The sequence below is a fragment of the Manacus vitellinus genome, unplaced genomic scaffold (assembly GCF_001715985.3).
Source record: "Manacus vitellinus isolate BGI_N305 unplaced genomic scaffold, ASM171598v3 scaffold_89_pilon, whole genome shotgun sequence".
In the NCBI taxonomy this organism is placed as follows: domain Eukaryota; kingdom Metazoa; phylum Chordata; class Aves; order Passeriformes; family Pipridae; genus Manacus; species Manacus vitellinus.
The window spans coordinates 1,231,726-1,257,408 of record NW_021940863.1 but is presented as its reverse complement, the minus strand read 5'-3'; the positions used below and the strand labels follow the sequence as shown (position 1 = coordinate 1,257,408).

General features: G+C 34.6%; 1 protein-coding gene across 5 annotated transcripts in view; it reads left to right on the top strand.

The window, feature by feature from the left end:
- The window catches only part of CDH18 (cadherin 18), a 233,620-nt gene that overhangs the window by 158,212 nt on the left and 49,725 nt on the right, over positions 1 to 25,683 (top strand). For all 5 annotated transcript variants that reach the window (XM_029965024.1, XM_018085831.2, XM_029965023.1 and 2 more), the window contains 3 exons: positions 5,762 to 5,929; positions 14,707 to 14,894; positions 21,455 to 21,708. In XM_029965024.1, the coding sequence (XP_029820884.1) occupies positions 5,762 to 5,929; positions 14,707 to 14,894; positions 21,455 to 21,708 (610 nt within the window). The remainder of the gene's footprint in view (positions 1 to 5,761; positions 5,930 to 14,706; positions 14,895 to 21,454; positions 21,709 to 25,683) is intronic.

Below are 25,683 nucleotides of genomic sequence, written 5' to 3'. Positions count from 1 at the left end.
GCAAGTACAACACTTCAGGAGAAAATCATCTCTGATAATAATGACCTGATGGCTAAATCAGCCTACATGAGACTGAGGGAAATGTACTTAGAAAAATTATGAACCATACTGACTTAATCAGAGGTGGTAAACCTGATATACATCTACATATGCTTTAACCATTGGAAGAGAAAAAAATGAGAGCTTTCTGCTCTCAAACAGGGTGGCTGTTTGAAATGATATTTCTATAACAAACTCCTTTGATTGCAGCATTTGTGTATTGCAGATTAGAGTTTCTTGTCTTCTTTCTGGGAGGCGACAGGGCAGCAAATTCTAAATTTAATTAATTTGATTATGCTTTAAATTATGAAAACAGGGGAAGGTGCTGTGATTACATTTGGCATCCATGCAATTGCCACATAAATTGCTGTATTTTCCACTCAGTTAGAGAAGCTTTATTCAAATTCCTTAATTTAGGAGGCTTCAGCGTAAGACTTTTAATTTTGCAATTTCAGTCTATTACTCATAGAGATTTCAGAGAAAGCTATATTTGCTAGTAGTAATTTGAATAGAATTTTTTTTTCTCCTGGGGTCATTCATTGTAGTACAATCAGTCTGGTTAATCCCCTGCCTTCTTTTAATACCAAATGAATGCTATTCTAGCATATTTCTTTAAAAAATCTTACTAATTCTTTAAGAACTCTTACTATTTTGTTTTAAAAATATACTTTTTTTTTCTATTTCCATATTTTTAGCAGTTGTCTTTAAGTGTTGTCTTCATGTGAGGGATTCATGTATTTCATTTCAATGATAAATTTCCATAAGAAATGGCTGCCTTTCAGTACTATCTCTATACTATCATGACCAGAGAAGAAAACTGACCACTAATTATCATTTCTATAATGCTATGACTTTTAACCATGAAGTAGCTAGTGATGTCCCTGTAAAGGAACAAAATGTGTAATATTACTTATATAAAGCAGATCTGACTCAAGGGCCCAGATTAAAACATCTTAGTTATAGAAGTATTCAGAATGTGGAGTATGACCAGAAGCTTTGTATTGCACATTTCTGTTTACAGTTATGATTTGGACTAAATCACTAGTCTTAGTCAAAGTCTATTGGGACTTCTAAATTTGAAGTTTATTTTGAAGTATCTGCTGACTTGCTCTGTATCTGTGTTAAAGTGTAAAAATTGTATTTTTTTTCTCCTTCAAAGTAGAATATTATTAGATTTTAAAATGTATTTTAATATATACAATATATTGAGAATATTAAATTACAATAAAACAAGCTAGATACATATCCTAGAGCAAAGCAGTGACAAAAATAGAATTTTTGTTCAAAAAATAAAAATAATATTAATGAAATCATCCTCTGCAATAGTTCACATCCCTCAGTGGATTGTAAAATCCCACATTTAATCGGTTATTAAATAGATATTTAAAATTATATTTGAATCATTATTGGCTATGATCATGACAAGACAGATATATAAAAAACTAGAATATGGGGAATCTAGTATGATCTAGTGGTTCTTCATCAAATCTCTAGTGACCAGGCTCATGATCCAATGGAATAGAAATTTTCCAAACAAAAAAAAACTTACTTCCCCATGATAAACTAATTTGTCATCAAAGTGGAGTTGTGTTTTCCCCACTAGATAGAAAACCTTTGAGCTCAAAACTTTGAAATATACCATGTTTTATTCTGGGGCAATTCCATTCGGATATCATGCAGGACTAAGCTGTGGTTACTGAATTTAAAATGAGTTCTTATTTTGTGGATGTAATAAGATAAATTATTTCAAGAGTACCAGACCGATATTTAACTACATAGTTAAATACTTCAGTAAATGCATAGTTAGGCACTTGGCTGTGGCAGACATTTCCTTGATATTTGTCTGCACTTGAATTAAAGTCTTGAGTTTTACAATCTCAGTCACAGTGGAACCTTCTGTTGTAGGTTTTGTTGTATGTAAGTAAAATGGTTCTTCATAGAATGCTAAAAGAGACAATATAACACACTGTCAGATGCTGTAGACCGTAGAAGTGTCTTACAGAAATCTTGGGGAAAAGAAGGTATTGACTGTAAAGAAATGTATCTACTGACTTGTTCAGTATCTGTGTTAAAGTGCAAAAATTGTATTTTTTTTCTCCTTCAGAGTAGAATAATCAAATTTAATAGTACTATGTAGTAAAACTACTTAGTAAATATATTGTTTATTTTAGTTAGTCCTGTGAGAAGCAGAGAGTAGGACTGGATCCTTTGTCCTTTCCAACTTAAGATATTCTGTGGTTCTGCAGTAATTCTGGTCTCATTAATTTGGAAATATCACTGGAGGAAATATTATTCATTTATAGATGAATCTGCCAATAACATGTACTTTGTATAAAAAATAAAAATGTTTTAATAAGAAAAGTTGGTGTTAAAGTCTTATCTGGAAACTAGGTAGTTTTCATGTCATATTTCAAATAGAAATTGTCACAGAAAAAAACAAAACTAAAAATCCTACCAAAACTGGTGTGATTTAGAGCTGAATAGATGTAGAAAAGAAGTTAGAAGAAAATTTGTGTTCTGGGAGAGCCTTCCATGTGGGATAAAACATCTGTCACAATTTTAAGATAGAAATAGGTATGACCATTTGTGAGGGCAGAGGTCCAGAATTGTACGTCCTTCTCAAGTCTGTTCCAACAGCTATAGCCTTCCATATGTTGTACGTGATTTTTGACACAACAGTCAAACTGTAAAAATTCTTCACTTAATACAAGAAAGAGGATGGAGTTATATCTGCAATGATGTCTATATCTTGATTTTTTTTTATTTTCTTGCTTTCTTTTCTTAGTAAAGATAAATAAATATTGGAGTCATAGCTGAAAAGCGCTCAGTTAACAGGGTCACGGTGCTGCCTAATAAATATGAGACAAAATCAGGGTTGTGTTTAAATTTAAAAAGCCTGTGACAATTTTCTTTTTAACTTTTTTTTTCCTTATTGTTTTAGTCAGAGAAACATCTTTCTTAAGATGAACTTCCCATTTTCTTATGGGATTTATAGGAATCCCTGCCAAGTACACAGCATATACTCAGGGGCAATTCCTAGTTTTAAAGAAATCGCTGGAGCGTGTAATATTGTCTTATTGGAAAAGACATATAAGAAAGTTCTCCTTACACATTTTGGGATCATGAGAGAAATCTGAAATTGAGTCTGATTTTAGTGCTATACTGCCAGAACAGTTGGTGGAGCTACTAGTGACAAGGATAAAGCATTAGGATCCTCGTGGTAGTTAGATACTTCATATTGATCTTATGATTTTGGGATGTATAAATATACATGCATCCAAGAAAAGAGAGGGAACTAAATTTTCCCTTATGTCCTGCCTTCAGCACATCAAAGTTTAAAACTAGTTTTCTTATTCTAAACTTTGAATATAAGCTTTGGAAACCAAAAACTTGCTCATTTTCTTTACTCATTTTTAGAAAAGAGATTTTTCAGAACCTGCTGCAAGTGAGAGAGGTCAAATGATTAGTCATCCACAAATCCTTATTAGCTATCTATAAGCATTGATTCAGTATCACAGTCTTTGAAGCAGAAAAGAAGAGGAAAGTAATCATAATACAGAGGAATTTCTGTTTGTTTAAATTAATTTAGAAATGTAAGTGACTAGTGTATTTATGAGGATAGTACAGAAGACAGATGTTCTCCTATGTAACACTTGGTCTGTTTCAAATAGAAATGGAAGGTTCTAAAAATCCCATACTTCATACATGCATATGCATAAGCATGAAATGTTTCAATACATTTGGTGTCAATATAAAAAAACTGAAGCAATTTATTTGTAAAATGTCAAAGTAGGACATTCTTTATTCCAATACTTTCCTATATACCTTTTTTTCAGTAAAATGAATTTTCAGAACAGTAGTACCAAATTTTGTGAATATTTATTTTGATGAAAATGTATATTTAAATTATATCAGTTTCTTTTATCCAAATGCCTCCACATATTTGTGTTACAATGTGTATAAGTTGTGGTTAATTTCAACATACCATACTGCAATTTCCAAAAAAAGGGTCTGTTTCAAACTGTATCATTTTAAGGAAAAAAGCACTGATGAACTAAAACAGACTTGTATACTATTTTTAGTCAGCTTGTCCAAAATCTACACTTCTGATGGAAAGGAACTTACAGTGCAAAACTGTGTTAAAATAATTTAAAATATTATTCTCTGTGGATAGATCTACTTATTTATGTGTGATTTGTTTTCAGAATAGAGTGGAAACAATTACATAAGCTACATGAAAATTTCCATTTTGTATATAATAATGGCTAAATGGTTTCACAAAAAAAATGCATAGAAAGTAATCTTAAAGTACAGGAAAAGTAGTGTTCTGGAAACCATTTTTTACATTATCTGAAACTCTGGGGGTCAAAAAGCTTGAGATCATACTGTACAGAAAATTGTCTAGAAGAGCAAGGCTCTACTTAAGATGCTTTGCTTTACTAGCTATTGTATGTTTAAAATTTACCCAGAAGCAACATTTGATCATGCTATGGTATATTTTCTTACTGGTTATAGCAACCACTCACTTTAAGAGTCCAAAACAAGTTAAGCTAAAACCTTAATTCTTTGCAAATATAATGTTTATAAATTTTCATAGTTCTCTATTTATTTCAATGAAACTCACTCCAGTCTATCAATGTCTTTTATGTACTGGTGTGCTCAGAACTAGACCCAGCACTCCAGATTTGACCTCATGAATGGTGAGCAGAGGAGAAGGATCCCCTCCCTTGACCTGCTGGCAATGCATTTCATAATACAACCTGGAAAGCAGTTGACCTTGTTTGCTGCGAGAACACATTGCTGGCTCATGTCCAACTTGACTACCACCCCAGATCATTTTCTGAAAGGCTCCTTCCCAGCTAGACTGTCCACAGCGTGTGCTGATTCCCTAGCATAGGACTTGACATTTCCCTTTATTGAATTCCATGATGTTTCTGTCAGCCTGTGATCAAAGAAATTATCAGAGCCTAATTTAAAGGTGAAAAATGTCCCCTAACTGAAACTGTGCCCACAGTATTGACTGTCCCTACTTTTATTTTAATCTTTGCTTCTGCATGTATAATTAACTAAATGTGAAAAAAAAAATCTGATAGTGATAGATAATAATGGATAGAATTTTAGGCTCATTCAATTTTGATTTTCTCTGTGTACTGTAGTCAAACCAATTAAAAGCCTATCTTTTAGTTTACAGACAATTATTAGTTAAGTCACACTTATGAACATAAATCTACATGATTGACTTATATTAAATACAAAAGTATCTTTTTTGAGATTTGTCAAATAAGAAAATTTAGCTTTTGAGTAGTTTTAAGAAGTATGTCATATTTTAAATAAGAAATTACCTTTTGTTAAAATACAATTTGTGTCTTATTCAGTGGAATAAGAGTTCCCATTCATTACTTTTTCTTTTAAATAGCTATTTAAGCAGTTACAATATGTGAGAAAACACTGGTATTTTGGCAATGTATATTTAGGCTAGAAATGTTTTATAAATTAGATTAATTATTTGGTAGTATAATAATTGATTCAATAAATATTATTTTGATTTCTCTATAACCTCAAGCAAATTGATTTTCTAGCAGCATTTGGCATTGTGTTTTATATATATATGACACAAATGACTAAAGACAACTTAAGAGAAAGGTTATACCCAGCCTTTGCTCTTGTTTGAACAAGCTAATTCTGATCATTTGTTTGTTTGTTTGTTTTCTTTCCCTCACAGGAGTCATCAGGACTGCCTTGCACAACATGGACAGGGAAGCCAGAGAGCATTATTCCGTTGTCATTCAAGCCAAAGATATGGCTGGGCAGGTCGGAGGGCTGTCAGGGTCAACAACTGTAAATATCACACTCACTGATGTCAACGACAATCCACCCAGGTTTCCTCAGAGTATGTACAATTTCAACATATAACTGATTTGAAAATCATTTTGATTTTCATTGAAGTGAGAAACTATTAGTGAAATCCAGTTAGCAGTCAAATTCATGGGGAGAAGGCAGCTTGGGAGGTGTTTGGATTCACGAATATTTTTTAATTTTCCAGTGGTTTTAGATGAACCACGGAGATGGCATAGCTAGAATACTGAAACCAGTGAAGACATCTTTCAGTTAACTACTGGATAAGAGTGAGATAGGACAAAGGAATACTCTTGTCATATGCGGATTATTCTCCAGTCCTTGTTGAATGTGTATTTCAATAACTGTGTGTTTGATCCCACAAGGGAATTACGCTAATCCTATGGTAGATAACAACAAAAGGTAATGCATTAAAAGATTTAATCTAGCATGTGTTTGGCTGCTTCCATATGCATACATCAATTTTTTTCTTCTGTTTCTTTCTCTATACCCAAGTAAACCTTTAAGATCAATTATTACATTACAGATGGGCAAAAGCTGTTTCTCCCTGATGTTGAGCTATGATGGAGTCTGCCTCTATTCTAGTTAAGTGAATTGGTGATGTTGATGTCAAATATTGTTATCACATGTACATATGAAGAATACATACTAGAATACTCCTAGAATATCTTAATATGACCATTATTAAGAAATTAATTTCTATCCAATGTATTAGATGTAGATTGATCTGACACAGTAGCTGGGGTCTTGTAGGAATTCTGAATTCAGTCGACAATTTATTTAAAAATCCTCTGAAATGTTTCCTTTTCATGATGGCTCAGGGCCAAAAAGAATACTGTAATCTGGTCTCAGACATTGTGTGAGCTGTTGTAGAACATAATGGACTGGTAGCTATAGGTACATCCACTAGGAAATGCATTAAGCTGTTTGAATTAGAAGATTTATAAAGTAGTAGAGACCACAAAGCTCCACAGAAAAACAAAGCTCCCTGGCAATACACATTATATAAAATCTGGCCAAACAGTACGTAGGCTTATTTAAAGTGTTGCAGAAATGAATATTTTTTTCTTTGCCTCAGAAGCACATGAAAACATAAAGCCTTTGAAACATGGCCTTAAATAAAATATATTTGTTTTCATGTTCCACAGAATTTTCATTGCATCCATCATTCTATTAAATACTTTCTAACTATTGGAAAGGCAAAAGGTAAGACCTATCTTTGAACAGATTTAACATCTAAATGAGCTAAAGTAGAAGAAATGTCATAAATTTTCTTCAAACTCAATGGATGCAGAAACAAATCCCTACCTATCAGGTATCAAAAACTGACGTCTTTTATTTTGAATGGAAGGGTCTGGATATCAAACTGACTGACCAGCAGAATATTATTTTAATATTTATTGGTTTTAGCATAAAATATTATTTTAGAACAAGTCTTGTAGAGTACAAGTATTTGCTTTCTTTCCTTACAGAGGATTTCTATACCACAGCTATGAATGACATTACTTTTTTACTCCATTTCAAGAAATATATTTTAAGCCCCTTGCAAAAGAACAGCAGCTATATGTCAGTAATAGAGAATGAAAGTATAGTTGATCTAAAAAAGGCCATTGTAGCATCATGAACTATTACAATAATACACGAGTCTTGCACTAACGGAAATAACATCATTGTTTATTTTTCTTCTCTTTTCATTGTGTACCATAATTTTCAGTTAAATTTCTCTTCAATTTCCTTATTAGACGGAATGCTAAATGAGACTTACTGAGGTTTGTCACATTCAGAATTGAATTCAAGGGAAGTGCTAACCAAAACTGCACATATCGAGTGTATAACCCTTGGGACAGGCTGAGCCTCAGCTAAACCACAGACTTTCTTTTGGTTAGTTTCTTTTTCTCCGTTACCATACTTTTGAGTTTTGAATCTGGTTCTAACTGTATGAGTACCTTACCTGAGAACATACTGAGAAGCACATCTGATTGATGCCTTTATTATCTGTTTTATTTAGAAATATATGTATTTAAAAGATGGTACCTTTCTGGCTTTGGTAGATCATTGGTCATTAGACATGTATTTGCAGTAGTATATGCAGGATTTTTCCCCCTAAATAAACTCTTTAAAACCCTACTTAAGACTTAGAAATAAAGGTTGTAAATATGTCTGCTTAAATGAATTTACTTTGTTTTTCTCTGTACCTACTCTAAATATAGCTGATTTTCTTGCAAAGAAATTTCTAAAAAAAGAGCTATAGTTTTCCAAAACATAAAAAAAATCTAGAAGGAATAATGTGAAACAGGACTGCATAATTTTGTCAGTCTGATGGCTGCGGTTCTGACATAATTGTTAATAAACATTTCTGTAATAAGAAACATAGATGAAAAATTCTGTATGCAAAACACACTAGTCTGCCTCAAAAGTAGGCAAGGAGTTGCAAAATCAGCAGGAGAATAGCCTGAAACCTCAAATATATTTTGCTCATCAATTAATTCAGTGCATTTTGAATAATACTGATTTCTTTTTCTTCATCATCACAATTTTCCTTTCTTTAGAGAGATGAGTTATAATGAACTATCTATTTAACGTAAGCTGACAGACAGTGTTCTACATGGGAAGATTTTTGCATCTCTCCATTCTTGTTAGTTTTACCACTGATGGATCCATGTGGCTGATGACTAAGGGCCCTAATATCAAAGTCATAAATTTATTTCAGTATTTTGATAGAAGATGTTCCATCTACTGATGACACTGTTATCAGCCTTGAGTGACATCAAAATATTCTGTATACTTTTCCTTCATTAATTCTTTCTGGTCTTGCTTAAGATGAATAAATTCTGTGTGTTTTGCTTTGTTTAATATGAAGAGATTCTGATTGCATCAAGACCATCACACTAGACAGATGCTTCAACTGACATGCTTTGTACATCAAGTGCTAATTATTATATTCTGACCTGTGTGTAGGAGATCTGTAGTTATTGTGTTATTATGTAGTTATTGTCTAGAGTCTAATTTGTAGATTGATACATCTAGCTCAGTTTTTCAGGATAAAGCAGGATTTAAACACAAGTCATGGCTTAAAACACTTTTCATATAGCTTGATTGTTGAACCTTGATTGTTTCATGGTAGTATGTAAATATAATGTGAAATTATGTAGATGCATAGTTTGACCTAGATTTTTACAATGTCATTGTATGAAAAGTACACAGTCATGTTAAATAGGAATATTGCAGAAGTAGACATTAACTCTGTTCAGTGCTAGGAAGGTGTCTATTATCCAGCCTTGTTAATATGACTCATTAGATAATTATGTGCAAAAGTATCTGCTATTCATTTTCTTTTGAAATTCATACTCCAGTGTGGTCCTGTCTGTATCCCCAGTTCCACATAGTATATCCAGTTCCTATAATTTCCATATGCACCCATCAGCATTCTCTCACTAGTAGTGACATCCTCTCCTATTGTGGTGACTAGTTCAGAACTATCTGCCTGCTGTTTTACCATTTGGATCCTGCCAAATGAGATAAGTAAAGCAGAATTTTTTCTGATTTTCTTTTAGCAGGTCTTTCTTTATTCACCCAGTAAGTGCTAAGAGGCTTGTGGAATCATAATGTGTTTTAGGGCTCTGCTCTTTTGTTAGAGTTGTCTGAAATTGGGCAAGGGTTAAAAAAAAGTTACTGGAAACTATTGAGTTAAAATGATCACAGAAGTGTTCAGGGCCAGATTGGATGGTGCTCTGTGCAACCTGGTCTAGTGAAAGGTGTCCCTGCCCATGACAGGGGACTTAAAACCAGATTATCTTTAAGGTCCCTTCAAATATAAGTCCTTCTATGAGTCTGTGATTCTACCTGACGATGATGAGTTCAACACTGATCCAGTATCCAGGCAGTATTAGAAAGTATTTTATTATAGAAATTATTCTACATTTATTTGTTGTTAATTTATTAAGATTTTTTTTTTCATTATAATTAGAGGAATGTCTTCTTTGTATTTCATGCTCATCACTTCCTATCTTTGTAACTATTACGTTTTCTTATAATAGTCACAGACTTTTACTGCTAAAAAGTATTTTGCTCCTCACACATTCTTAAAGGGGGAGATTTGTTCCAATTTTTTGTGGAACAATTAATTAGTTAATTAATTGTGTTTATAAAACATATGCTCAGGTTTCAAAGTGAATGACCAGTGAGTGACATTTCCTTTGTGAGTACAGTTGGTGTACAGTCTCTCTAGACAGTGCTAGAGATCACATCCAGCTGTTAAACTGCCCATTAGCAATGATTATGGAGTGTAGATGTTGTTTTTCCAGTGCTTTTTGCATAGAAAATGCATATTTTGGTATTCAGTGCCTACAGGAAGTACTTCTGAAAATCCAGGAAACCCAGTTTTCTTTATCTTTCTGCTTTTACCTATGAGTGGCATAAACAACACACTTTTTACAAGAAGTCAGAACACTTTTAATCTCTGAGAACTAGTCAGAAAGTTCTCAAGAACTTTTAGTTGCTGTCTCTAAAGGCAGAGTGTCATGGAACATAAACCCTGATTAAAATCTTAATCACAACCATAACTTCTGGTTTACATCGGGATTGTAAAAAGCAGGGGCATGGGGGTGCACAAGTCTTGTTCCAGCCAATGGATTCTATTGCGTTGAAGAAGAATGTTTGTGTTTTTTTTCTAAATTGACCCAAGATTGCTATGTTCTTAAGAGTTTCAAGGCAAACAAATTTTGAAGGATTTGAGTTTTGAAGTTGTTTTAGTGTTGTATTTGCAAATAAGAAGTAACTTCACTTATGCTTCAAACACTTTTAGAAAGTGCAAAAGTGTTGTTTTTGTATCAGGGAAGAAGAATAAGCCACACATACCCCTTAAAAATTTCTTTCTTAGTCTAGTTGTATGAAAGAGATATGAGCATCAAAAAGAATATTCAGATCAAGGCCAGTAGATATAAAATTGACTGAGCTGCAGGAATCATAAAAGTTGCTGTATTCATAATGATGATGGATTAAAATTGGATTTGTTATATTAAAAATAAGCATAGTACAGAAAGATGTGACAAATGTCCAAGACATACTGTGAGAAATAGACTTCTTTAAAACTGCAGTCTCAAAAGAGAAATCCAGATTAATCTGTTAGGTTTAATGAAAACAAGCAGCTCTGTGAATTCAGAATAACTTTCTCAAACAAAGCCACCAAGGAAGATTGAGCACAATCCACAGCTGGAGCTCCATTTTAGTTTTATCAAAGATGGTAGGCAGTAAAATGTAAGACATACTTTCATAAATGACAGGATCATAAGTTCATGTAAGACTTGAAAAGGCAATGTGACCTGAAGCCCTGCTTAAAGCAGGTTCAGTTAGACCAAGTTGCTAAGAGCCTTGTCTGGTAAAGTGTTATAAGGTCCTTTTCACATCCTTTTCTGGAAAACTGCTTTATAATGGGCTGGCCCCAGCATGTACTGATGAATGGCATTATTTCTCCTCTGGTGCCATCATTGAGTGTCATGAGGTTTGTGTCAGCCCATTTCTCCAGCATGTCCAAGTCCCTTTGGACAGCAGCCCTGCTCTCCAGCATACTAACCAGCTTTTTCCAAGATGGTATTGTACCCATGCAACCCATTATTCAGGTGATTAATTACCACATCAAATATTTTTGGCCACAGTTTTGATTCCTGTAAAACTACTTTTTAATTGGAATTTTGTTCTCATAATCATCAGACTTCAAGCTTGGCTCACTGTTCCTTATTCTCCATATCTCATCAGTTTGGTTCATGAATGAATATTTAGGTAGTAAGTTCAAGGAAAACTTTCTTCACATAACACTTTGATATACATTTCGGATACAGTGGTATTTTATGTTAAGACAATGAGACGCTGAATTTATCAGTTTACTAGTAGATAGAAAAAGGCATTAGCATATGAGCTGTGATAAACACATCTCTTGGTTCATCACCAAGCAGTATTTATCCTCATGTTGCTAAACTATACCTTGGATAAAAAAGTAACAAGAAGGCCAGATACTTGCTTGTTTCTCTATTACTTCGGTATTATACCTCTTCTCCCTTCCTTTGTTAAGTAAGGTAATTCCTATTGTTCAAGAAGAAATTATAACCTATAAAAGTAAACCAAAATTATCAACAAAATAGATTAATGAATGAAATAAATTGAATAATATACTTATTGATTTTCATTAAATATTGTCATAATTCTTTCTTTGAGAGGTTCAGACAGAGAAATCACTTTTCTGAGAGTAAATAACAGCATTGCAGGTTGCCTGTAGACTAACTGAAACGAAAGTCAATTGTTCTAAAGATAAACAAATTGTTTCTGTATTATTTTTACAGATAATATAATTATTATACTTAGTATATTACTATAATGACAGATAAGCCATAAAGTTTATTAAAAGATGAAGATCACATATACACATTTGAAAAATGTTTCAATTTTCATAGATTAAAGTCCTGCAAAGTGGTATAACTGTCCTATACAGTACATTATCTGGAAAGTAGTATTAATTTCCTCATTTCATGAGAATGCATCTGAATGAATGTTATAAAAATTGAGAACCAAATCAAACTCTGTAGATTCTTGACCTATAAGAAACTGGGCAGCTCCTCTAGAAAAAATTAGACCATCCCAAAGAAATTTCTCTTTTACAACAGCTCCTGGAACTCTGTGATGCTGGAAGGATCAACTTGGGCAGATTTGGCGGAACACTTTTGGTATAGACTGATGATACCTGATCCCCAGGGATACCATATTCCCAATGAATTTTTTTACAGGGTTGAGACAGACTCATAGCTTACAATACAGAATCATAAGAATCACAGCATACACATCCCACATTTTATAATGATTATCAAACTTCCTTTATCCAATGCCCAAGAAAACGTTCAAAGAATCACAGAATATGCTGAGTTGGAAGGGATCCATCAGGATCATCGAGTCCAGCTCCTAGCCCTTCACAGGACCATCCCAAAGAATCACACCATGTGCCTGAGAGTGTTGTCCAAACGCTGAACTCTGTCAGGCTTGGTGCTGTGACCACTTCCCTGGGGAGCCTGTTCCAGTGTTCAATTGAGCCTTTAGTTGGTTCCTCTTAGTAGGAATAAAGTTTACAGAGATTTAGTGTTTAGTAAGAACATTTCTAATTTTCACCACTAGCCTAAATACATGTCTATAATACAGTTTATCTAACCTTCTTGTTGCTGAATTTTATCCTCTATGTTTGTTGGTTTTAGATAGTGTTTCTGTTTATCTATTTGGCTCATGTCTGTACGAGACATCTTCAGGCTGTCTCTGTGAAGTAATGGTTACATACTATTTGGAAGACATTTCTGACCTTGTGATCTAACATTTTTAATTTTTTTTAACAGTTTTCTTTTAACTCCATTTACTTCTTTGAAACATTTCAGTTCTACAAATACTGACAGATAATTAATGAGTCATTTCAAATATTTGTTTTGCTTGAAGTTTTAGTATTTAAGAATGTTTCAAGCTGGTATCAGTAAAATGATTTTCTGAAACAGATGGCTAACACTTGGGGTGTGATTATAAAGCAGAGTGGAGTGTCATGCAGATATATTTGAACTAGCTATAAACTATTTGGAAGTCTCCAATTAGTTCACCCTGTCATATGAGATATAACACATCCAGTTCCTGAAGCGTCTTGATTATATAACATATCCTTAATGGCCTCAACCTTTCCCTTTTTGGAAATAATTAATCAGAGCAAAAGTGTCAAAAGAATACATTTTGCATGTGTTCTAACAATAAGTAAATTATCCCATTATTATAATTTTATGTAGGAAATAAAGCAACCAGCAATACAAAAATATCAGTTGACATCATCTGTAAGCACAAAGCATGGCAGATCATTTATTTGGAAATTTGCGTAGGTGGCTTTTATATGCATATCAAAGAATTGCATTAAAGTATTAACTATATGTTTTCATTAAACTCAGTAATTCTCCCGTTACATCAGTGTTGGTATTTTATTTTTTGCATGGCAAATCATACTTTTTGTCTTGTTCTGCAGGACATTTCTTGTTTTCCTTGAGATTTCCCTTATGAATGATAACTTTTTTTTTGTTTTCCTAGGAAAACTCTCTTTCCTTTTGGACTAACAAAGTTTAATGTTCTCATCCATCCTTCTCACACTACTATTTGTTTATAAGTATTATGGACTAGTATTACACAAATAATAGGTTTAGGAATCTTCTGTCTGTGTCTATAAAGTTAGTCATATTTTAGTGATGACATCCATTCCCTTTACAACTGCACATTCTGTAGATTCATAATTTCTTCAGCCAGCCAGTGGTTGGTTTCTGCCATAATTCAGGTTTAACCTCTGAATTCAATGTAAATTTTGCCTTTCTTTCCCTACATGCTTACCAAGAGCACCTCTGCAGTCATGTTAGCTGGTTTAAACTCAGCAAAATGTAACAACATGTTAGCTTTCATATATCCACTTTCAAATCTACTTTTCTGCTGTCCTGCAACTCAGTTTTGCACTACTGCGCTCCCTACCACAGAATGCCTAAGAGGAACATAAAAGACACTTTGTAGAGTTTCAGAAGACGTGTAATAACAGAAGTTATTCTGCTCTCTTTTCTGTGTTGGTGGTTGGACTGTGATCTAAACTCCTCAGACTGTTAAAAAGGCATTTGTATTGGCATTGTTTAGGTAGGGAATAAGGATGATGTGCACACCTATTGGATGTATGTTCTCATTTTCAGTGCTGGTAGTTTTCAGAATCACAATGGTAACATTATTGGAGAAAAATTCTTTAAGCTGTTGTTTTTTGTCCCCCCTTAGAACATTATCAACTGTATGTTCCTGAGTCAGCTCAAGTTGGATCAGCAGTTGGCAAAATCAAAGCAAATGATGCAGACACTGGTTCCAATGCAGACATGAAGTACACAATTATAAATGGCGATGGCTCTGGGGTATTCTCCATATCTACTGACAAAGAAACAAGGGAAGGAATTCTTTCCCTCAAGAAGGTAAGCCATAGACTTCAGAAGTTTCCTGTGTATGTAATTAAAATATAATGATGAGTGCTGAATAAGCAGACATCACAACAAAAATATTTTACTGTGTAAACCTATAGAGTCATGAACTTCAGCAGTGTAAGCTTCTCCATATTGTTCCCAGAGACACTTAATCTTTTCAGGAAAGGTGGGAAGAAAAGAAATTCAAGGAAAGAAACAGTTATTTAAACCTTCTGTGTTTTTTAATGGTGTTATCTAATATTTATAATACTCTGATTTATAAAAACCTTATTGAATTTTAATTAAGATAGCTCACTTTTTCTGAGTGATAGTTTTGTACATTAAATTTCTTTGGAAAAAGTAAAATTTGGCTGAAAGTTGTACTGTTGTCCCCAAACTACTTGAATATTGACATAGAAAGTTTTTCTGTGGTAATGATGTGTAATTCAGTTTTCATAGACTGTTATTCTTTGATTTAGTTGAAAGCTGACATCTAAAGGGTCCAGTATTGTGATAAAGACCTTAAATGTTACTGGTCAAGCAATCATACAGTTATCATTTATATGAATTCCCTCTATTTTTCCAGTCTTTTTAAACCATTATTTATCATTTTTTCTTGCCTTTTAATTTCATTCTTAACTGAATTCAATACATAAATCTAATTCCATAGATAATTTCATCTCCATATTAAGTCCTCTGAACTAGGATCATGGTGGACATTTCTTGAAGTGTCTGCCAACTTATGCTAATATTATATGACTAGATTTAAATTTAATTTTATAATAACCCAGGGATATGGGTTATTATATTTAAGATTTTTTAAAAAACCTTTCCAACAAATGAAAATTTATTGATTTCAGTTTTCACTTGGAGTAACAAATGTCAATTAACAATTCTCATGTGGACTTGTTACTGTCTTGTAGACATCAATTATATCCATATAGCCTAAAAAGTAAAAGTGATTATGTATTTGTTAGTACATATTCTGGGGTTTACTAATGGTTAGAGGAATGAAATCCACAGAAAATGCGAGAAAAGACATTAAATAAAAACTATCACAACACATGTTTGTGTTTATATTGCTTCTGAACAGATATATATATACTTATGCACATTTTTATATAGCATCTTAAAAATAGTTTGTAACTAAAGGAAATTTTATTTTTATAATTTATGATGATTTAAAAAGGGCTTCTGTCTCTTCCAGTATCTCTTATAAAGGTTGTGTAATACCTGCTTCTTTCAACCACAAAAAAGTAAACTGTCTTTTTTTATACCACTGAACTTATTTCCTGGTGACCCTGATGTAGCTAATGCCATAGCCTGTTATTTCTTCTTCAAAATGAACACTGTACTCTATTTAAAAGTTCATTATGGCTATTGTTCATTAACTACAACATTTATACATATTGAGAACATGAAGCAGAAAGAAAAAACATGAAAGACACATAAAAATGTGTTAAATCACATTTCTTACTGCTTTCGGCAGACAAAATAGCTTCGGAGAAATTTTCACTACGTTTCAGAATACGACAAAAGCATATGTTGCCTATTCTTATACATACACTACAGTGATTTGAATCATTTTCCCATCAAGACAAGAAGGGGTACATTTTGCTTAGGTAATGTTATGTTCCAGTTGAGTAGAAATTCAACTCTTAAAGCTACATAAATTGGTGTGAATACCTCAATTACTTCCTCAGATATAATATTCCATTTTACAGTACAAAAAAGTGATCTTTTTTCTTCTTCTTTTTTTTTTACATTCAGATTCTGTATGTAATTTAGTAAGTATTTTATAGTCTGTGTGCTGCAATTTCTTTTGATTTAGATTTGGTTTCAAGCTGAATTTGTTTGATAGTCTACCCATGTAAGACCCACATGCTGAAGCCACAAGCTTAACCAAGAGTATTACTTTTATATTTGAGAATCCAAGAGTTCACCCACTGAATTTTTGCAGAGCCTTTGATTCTTAATACCTTGAGATAGCCTAAAGAGAAAAATGCTCTGCAGGTTTTCCCAGGACAGGCTTTTAATTTTAGGAGAAAATAAGGATTTTGGTAAAGGTTTAAAAGGGGTAATAAACAACCAAGGTACAGCATTCCACAAGGCACCAACCCAGCACATGTCAAACCAAAAACTTAGCAGAATTCAACCTGCTGGTTTTAAGTTACCCAAAAGAGATTCAGAAAACAGTAAAGAAAGAGATTAAGAGAAGAAACAGGAGTAAAGAAAGAGAGAGAAAGGAGATTATGAAAAGATATTTAGAGAAAAATAGCTACCACCGAAAAATCCTGCAGAAGTCCTGCTCCACATGGCAATGGCAGGTTGAGAGAGAAAGGGCAAGATGGAAACCACATGCTGCTGTAATTATGTGTTTTGGCCACTGTGGCCACCCCTGCCAGGGAGGACATCCAGCTCACTGACCACTCTGTGCCTCCAGACCAGAGTGAGGGTGGTGCAGCCAGTCAGAGGCTGGGTTAGGACTTGCAGGGTTCGTGACGTGGGTGGGCTCCCAGGCTGCCCTTTTGACTGACAGCTACTCCATGTGAGTTCCGTGTGAGTTCCGTGTGAGTTCCGTGTGCCCTGCCCCACAAACACACGGGTTGGTTCCAACCCAATAATAAAATAATACTTTTAATGATCCAGGGTCTCACAACCCAAAACAGATAAACTCCACTAAGAAGAGAACTGATTTTGTTTTGTATATCAGATGCCAGTACCTTCTGTAACAGAGAAATAGAATGATTTTTGCTCTAGTATTCTCTAGAAGAATTTACAATAGGAAAACCAGAAAAGGCAGAAATAAATAGGTTATTTTGTCTAACAATCTGAAATCCTCCTCAAACCTTTTAAAACCTCACTTACTTGAGGTTCTGATGCAAAAATCAAATTTCTCAGCCTACAAGTAGGCTTTTCAACAGGCACACTATGGCTGTGAGTCTTGGAAGTAATATTTTTTGATCTCATTCTGGGATGACCCAAAACATCCAGTACTTTTATTATTTTCCCTATTGACAAACCTGTGGAGCCATTCTTCAGTCTAAAAATCTTTCCATGAAGGGTTGATTACAAACTGTCATTTGACATTTGGTGTGAAAATCATAACATACAATAAATTCATACTGAAGTTACGTGGATAATTGTCATAGAAAGGCATTATTCTTTGGAAAAATAAGAAACATAAAAATTCTCATTTTTTTCATCTAGAATATAATTTTTTTGCCTTATTTCTGGGGAAAAGTTAATGTTTTAAGTAAATATAGAAATGATATATATATCTAGAGACACAGGACAATTCTGCCTCTCACCTTATAGCTACAGCTAATTATTAAGATGTTATGGGAAGAAGAGAAAGCAAATGAAAGCAAAAAACTGCTTTAGCTATGGTTGAAATGTCAGCGTTTTCTGATTATCTGAGGGGATTATTCCCGTATTCTTGGAAAAAAGAGGGGCAAAAGTCTGATTGAATAACTACATCAAAGAAGAAAACAAGACTTTGTGTTATTACAAGAGTCTTTCTGTGTTTTCTGAGATAAATTAATCTTCCTATACAAATTAATTCAGTCATTGTCATTATAAATTTAATTTTCTAAAAAGACATCATAGTTACAAGTTGCAATCCTATTGTAAACCTGTTTAATCTTAGAATATATATGCTGCGGAGCAATGTAAATTACTATTCAATATTTCCCTGCTCATAAGAAAAATACATCATAAATTAAAGTACATCTGAGTTAGAATTTACTAAACTTTTGTTTCTTTATGAATTGGTTTAATCAAGTAGCATACTTAGCTCTTTTTTCTTATAGTGGTGGATTTACTATGCTATGGTTAATTTCTATGACTTTAAAATTTTTATTTTTTCATTTGGAAAAGGGAGACAGAGAATGTAAGGGTCAAAAAAAGTCTCATACTATTAGAGTTAAGAAAATGAATTAACTGTCCTTCAGTACACAGAGAAGAAATCAAAGAAATATATAAAGCATATATAAATCCTGACCAACTATTTTTCTTATACATCATCAGTCAAATTTATTGTAGATTTTATCTACAAAATATGCACTGACATTGACAAGTCATACATTGAGTTTCTCATTTGTCCTGCCTAAAATACTACTTCTCCACTCTTTGGGGTGATAGGAAATACCAGTTTAGCCTTGGATGAAAGCTTCGATGCTTGTAATGAGTTTTTTTAAGACAGGTTGTCAGGTCCACACAGAATGATCAGAATTATACTGGTAGTACTGGAATTCTGCCATGCCATAATGTCCTAAAAATTGCAATTCCAAAGAAGAAAAATAAAAAAAAGATTCCATGCATATGCAATCTCTTTTAATGTTATGCCTGTATTTTGAGACTGTTGGAAACTTGGTGGTATTATATATACCTGTATAAACTACCTGCTTTGTCAAGTATAATAAAAAATATTAACCTACCTGTACTTTTTATAAATTGGTTGAAGTCATAAATTTGTAACACAAAAAATATTGAGGTCTTTATTATTAAGAATGAGTGCTTTTGCCCAGCATAGAAGCACATTTAAAAAATGATCTGAAATCTGCCTTAGGACTGCCTGGAACTGAGCTGGTATTTTTAAAGCCTTTTAATTAATAATTAGAACTAACAGGCAATATATAGAAAAAAATTACTTTTCAAATGAAATTCTTGATGGACTGTGTATGAAATGTAGTCAATTACTTTAGTGAGACTGAAGAAACCAACCCAAAATAGTTGTGGTTCTGTAAATATGACTTCTAGTAAAAACATTGACTAGCTCTATATCTGCTAATGAGCTTCACTACTTCTCTACTTTTAAGTTAAATATCCTTTTTAGTCCCCTCTACTACACTGGGAGAGTTGGGAGTCAGGTGTGTCATGTTTATCTTACATCTTGAATAAGACAGTGCATTAGCATGCTGATGTAGGATTAAAATAAATATATAAAGTTAGTAAAATTAGTTCATAATAATCTGAAAACTAGAGAAACTGTAGATAAAATTTTCACTTGTGTGAAATGGGAGTCCTAAGAAAGGAAGTATCCATGTTGTGTGACATACAAATCAGATTCCCAGCTTCTCTCCTAGTAGAGAGGTAGGATTCATCATAGGAATACATTAATTTAAATACAGGGTAATGATAAAACAGCAAAGGTGTTCCCGGTGTATGGTACAGCTGGGGATGTGCCTTCTAGAGAATTTTACTGCACATTAGGCTCTGTAGAAGGCATATCCCCAACTACAGACTTCCATTCCATTCATGATGGATTGTGCTGTATAGCAGTACTTGGTAGGACTGGCTGAAATCTTGTCTCTCTTGTTACTGGAAATGAATTGAAAAGAAAATGGTCTAGAATATAGAGATGCATTTTTCTGATTAGAAAAACACACAAGCTCATGTTTAGGCTATTCTTACACAGACATGGAATCCTAGATTCATTAAGGTTGGAAAAGACCTCCAAGATCATCCAATCCAACCTTTGACTGATCATCACCATGCCACCTTAACCGTAGCATTAAATCCCATGTCTAGTTGTTTCTTGAACACTTCCAGGGATGGTGACTTCCTACTGGCAGTCCCTCCCAATGCTTAACCACCCTATCAGTAAAGAAATTTTTCCTAATATCCAACCTGAACCTCCCTTGATGCAGCTTGAGAGTATGTCCAGATCCTTCTGCATAGTCTTCCCACCCTCCGGCAGATCAATACTCACGCCCAACTTAGCGTCATCTGTGAACTGACTGAAGGTGCACTCGATCCCCTTCTCCAAACCATTGATATAGATATTAAACAGGACTGGCTCCAATACTGAACCTTGAGGAACCCCACTAATGACCAGCCACCAAGTGAATGTAGCACCATTCACCACCACTCTGTGGCCCTGGCCATCCAACCAGTTTTTAACCTATCAAAGAGCGCACCTTTTCAAGTCATGGGCTGCCAGCTTCTCCAGGAAAATGCTGTGGGAGACAATATCAAAGGTTTTACTGAAGTCCAGATGGACTACATCCACAGCCTTTACCTCCACTGGATGGGTCACCTGGTCATAAAAGTTCATGTCTCTTATAGTAACTGAGTGTTTTCCTGCAAGAAGTTGCTTTTTTCAGTCGAGGATTTAAGAGATGACCAAAAGAATTTTAGTATTGCTGTTACTGTTTATTAAACTTTTTAATTAAAAATGCAAAGTTAATTTAATTCAGGATATATCAGTCTCTGCCTTTTTCTGGATTTAGAATTTACTGATTAAAATCAAAGGGTGATAAAATCCAGAAATGTTGCATTATCATGGAAGAAGAATCTGAGGCTCATTCTGAATCTTGAGTTATTTCTAAAACTGGTACTTTGTCCAATACTCTGTTGTAAAGAAAAACTGAATCCATCCTGCTTCATGTAAGTCATTCTACTTAGAAGGCATGGCAGTGGCTGCAAGAATGTCAAAGAATATTGTTCCCTTCCAGTAACACGAAAAAATGTTTTTTAAGTTAAGCAGAAAAGATTTGGTTAACCTGGTAGCAGACTAAACTGAAAAACAGAATAGCACTGATAAATCTTTGGTTTTTTTCTGCTGACAGCCTCTCAACTATGAAAAAAAGAAATCATATACTCTTAATATAGAAGGAGCAAATACTCACCTTGATTTCCGCTTTTCGCACTTGGGACCTTTCAAAGATGTAACAATGCTGAAGATCATCGTTGGCGATGTGGATGAACCTCCGCTCTTCACTATGCCTTCCTATGTCATGGAAGTTTATGAAAATGCAAAGATTGGGACTCCTGTTGGCACAGTAACGGCGCAAGATCCTGATGCTGCAAACAGTTTAGTGAGGTATAGTAAGTCCAAATTACATGAGACCAAATTTCACAATCTAAAGGTTTAATGAGATCTGGGATGTCTGAAGACTATTTATTTTAGTACATAAATGGGAATACAGATCATAACAGTGCCATGATCGGTCTGTATGGGTTTAATAACGTAATCTTCTACCTTTTGGTTTGCACTAAAATTCCCATCTAGTAATTGGTCTGAGCAAAGGTCTGAAGTGCCAGTCAGTATCTTGCCATCTTGCCACTAGTTGCGAATCTGTTAAGGATCATAGCACTGTTTTTCCCCTTGACTCTCTGCACACTTACTGCACTGTAGTTGTTCCCAGTGCTTATGGAAGACAGAGACAAGCAGGATCATTTCTGCAAAGTTTTGGTTGAGGACGAACCCATTGTTTTGTAATATGCTTCAGCTTTAGCGGAGTATCAAAAGAATAGATTAGATGTAATAATGAACCTCACTGATGTTGCTAGGGGTATGTCATCTCCAATTGCGAGGTCTAGGGCAAAGAGAAGTGCCGGGAAACAAGCACTTGCAGCATAAGGTACATCATTTGAAAGCTAAATGAATATGTAATATACTAGTGTGGTGGGTTGACCTTGGCTGGTCACCAGGTGCCAACCCAGCCACTCTGCCACTCCCCTTCCCAGCTGGACAGGGAAGAGAGCAAGATGGAAAGCAACTCGTGGGTTGGGATAAGGCAGCTTATTAAAACATAAGCAAAGCAAAAGCTTGCGCATGCAAGAGCAAAGCGGAAGATAACATGGTTTATTCTCTACTTCACATCAGCAGCGATGGTCGGTCACCTTCAAGAAGCAGGGCTTCAGCGCGTGTAATGGTTCCTCAGCAGGCAGCTGCTGGAGACAATGAATGCCCCCCTTCCTGCTCCTTGCCTTAGCTTTTATATCTTAGCTGATGTCATATGGTATGGAACATCCCTTTGGTCAGTTTGGGTCAGCTGACCTACTTGAGTCCCCACCAAAGATCTTGCCCTCGATTGAGGAAGGAATGTTACAGTGCTGATGCTGGGCTCAGCAGTAGCCAAAACACTGGTGTGTTGTCAACAGCCTTCTAGCTGCCAATGCAAGGCACAGCACTGTGAGGGCTACTATGCAGAAATGAAAACCATCTCAACCAGACCCAATACAACTAGGAAGGAAATATTTTGAAAGTATGTCAAATTTTTTTTTATTCTCAAAGTAAATTTTCTCATTAAAAGGTAAAAAAAGAAAAAGAAAGAAAGATTTCTGTGCTGATGCTCTGGCCAAAATACTTATTATAAGAGAACTGGCTTGGGAATAGATCATGATTTGAACTAAGAAACTGAAATCAAGCTGGAAATACCCACACAGCAAGCTCGAAATGCATTGGTGCTGAAAGCATACATACATGTTAATTTGACTTCTAAATTTAAGAACATTTTGATTTAACTTTGAACAATCAGGAATTGGGGTTTAATATGTTACTGATTTGAAGTTTTCAGTTCCGTGTTTTCATCTATAACATGATCTAACCATATTTTTAATGGCTTCATTTGTGGGCTGAGTTATTTTCTAAACTGGCATACAGTGCTAGAATTTTGTGGAGCAATACATGAATTTTGTCTTGAAGGTGGTAGTAGATTTAAAATTTAAAAAATAATCTTCATGAAAACATATTTTATGCTATTCCTTTTTATGACATAATGCTATAGCCTTTGTAGAAATAATATGATTATACACATGGAAAACAGTTTTTCTTAAGGTAATTGGACATTTTTAGTCTCCTGACAATTGAAATCTGCTGGGTACATGCAACAGTCTTGGTAAGATGAAACCATTTTTTCAGAACAGTGAAAACATCAGGTTTTTATGGTTCTCTTGTGCTAATAGTCTAAAATTCAAAGTGTTTTGTGTCAGAGAATCAATATATGCAATTTCTTAGTGGCAAACTATTGCCTTTGAAAAATTACCACTATGGTATTTGTGTCTAAATCATAAATAAATTTTTTTTTTCTAAAAATAACTACCAAGTGCCTGTAGCTTTAATACTATAATTCTGAAGCAACCAGCACAGTCAGAGAGGTTAGCCATCATGGTAGCTTGGAGTAGGAAGGGCAAGCTCAGATTTGACTAGTTCCTCCATAATTCAACTGTCTGTGGCCCAGAAGCATTTTGTCTAGAAAGAAGTAAGACAACTGTGATAAAAGGGAAGCAGCAGCAGTTTGTACAAAGCCTGGGAAGACCAGAAGTAGATTTTCTGAGTGAAGCAGGCAGTAATTTTGAGGTAGAGGGGTCAGAAGGAAAAATATTTGCAAATATTTTACTTTTTGTAAGTGTACCTCTTTTTTTCCAAACATGAATTTGTAACCAGTGATTGACAACAGAATATTGTATCCATAATATTCTTATAATTGAGGGGCAAAAATATTCTTATCTTTGTCTCTCCTATTTTCCCCTCCGCTGGCATTTATTTTTGCATTTTTCCTTCCATCATTCTCTGTTTTAATAAGGGAAAAAATATAGTGCTAGCAAAACATACCAAATCACGAAGTTCTGAAAGAAACCAGCCTTCAGTTACATGTTGTTGAGGTTTGGCAAGAACAGCAGCAGCTCAGATATCCTTGACATATCATTATATTGTGACCGGGTCCACTCTCTAGCCACGCTTTATCCATCTTGGTGGAACTGATAGTGAATGTCATTTGTAAGAATGCGAGCTTTTTATGAAGATGCTGATTCTCTAAGGCCTGAATTAACACACTGGTTCATGGGACTCTAAAAAGACACCAGATTGGTGTGCCCTCAAGTTTTCCTTGAGCCTTCTCCTGCAGGAAGAGGAAGATTGGTCTGGGAACAGGCAACTTTAATCCACTTTCCCTTAACTTCACACAATGACACGGTGCAGAAGGGTTTTGTATTGCTTCAAGATTTGGCTGCATCTGGGGAAACTATGGGTTGGAAGTGGTGCATGACTTGACAAGCAGGACAGACTGTACAGGCTGAGCTGCTGCTCTACATGGAGGCAGGGTCTTGCTCCACTCATAACCATGAGGAAAGGAGCAATTTGGAGGAAGCTGTATGTCTCAGAAGCATCCACACAGTGCACTTATGTCCTTCTGTGATGGTTTGCAAGAAATATCTCCAATGTTTGTCCGAAACCCCGATGAGTCTGAAAGATAGTCAGAGGGTAACAAGGTCACGTCTCTCCTTAATTTCCAAACAATTCATAGGTCATTGAAAATAAAAACAGTGATTAGAAAAACAAAACCAGGAAAATTCAACGAAACTTTCTTAGAAAACAGAGATCACATTCTTCAGGGAAGATAAGTGCAGATAGGACTTGCACTGCTGATCTGTGTACAGTAGGGGAGTAACAGAATAGAGCTTCCTCAGCCAAATGGCTCAGATACATCTCCAATGCTGTGAAGCTATAGGACAAGATACAGAGCAGTGATTTGCTTATCAGTCTTTCCTAATTCACTTGTGCATCCTTTCCACTTTAGGAGGACACTCATTGCTGTGTGTGACTGATGAAGCATTAAGCACACACAGTTTCAATCGTATCACCTTGCTGTTCAGCTGCTAAAAGAGATACAGTGCTGTGATTTTTTCACTGCCCAATTAATTAACAGTTTATTTTGATGGCAGGAACAATTCTTATATACAGAATAATGATTGGAGGAGTAGTTAAAGTAATTAACTTTGCTGAAGAGAAATCTTTTTCAAGAGGTTATTTGAACTAAACCCAAAAATGAATAGCAATATCTATTGTTGTCAGTAAAGAGGGAGACAAAGTGTTTTTTTTCTTTATTTCCTCCCTGCAATTTCATCAAAATTATTTTGATTTCATCTTGTTCCTGAGCTGAGCAGTCTTCAGAGGGCACTGACTTTGTGCCAGTGCTTGTACTGGTGTTTTAATTTTTAAAGCTCAGCAAAAACCCCTCTGTAATAAAAAAGATGATTAATAGAGGTGTTTGTGTTTTGGGTTTTTTTTTTT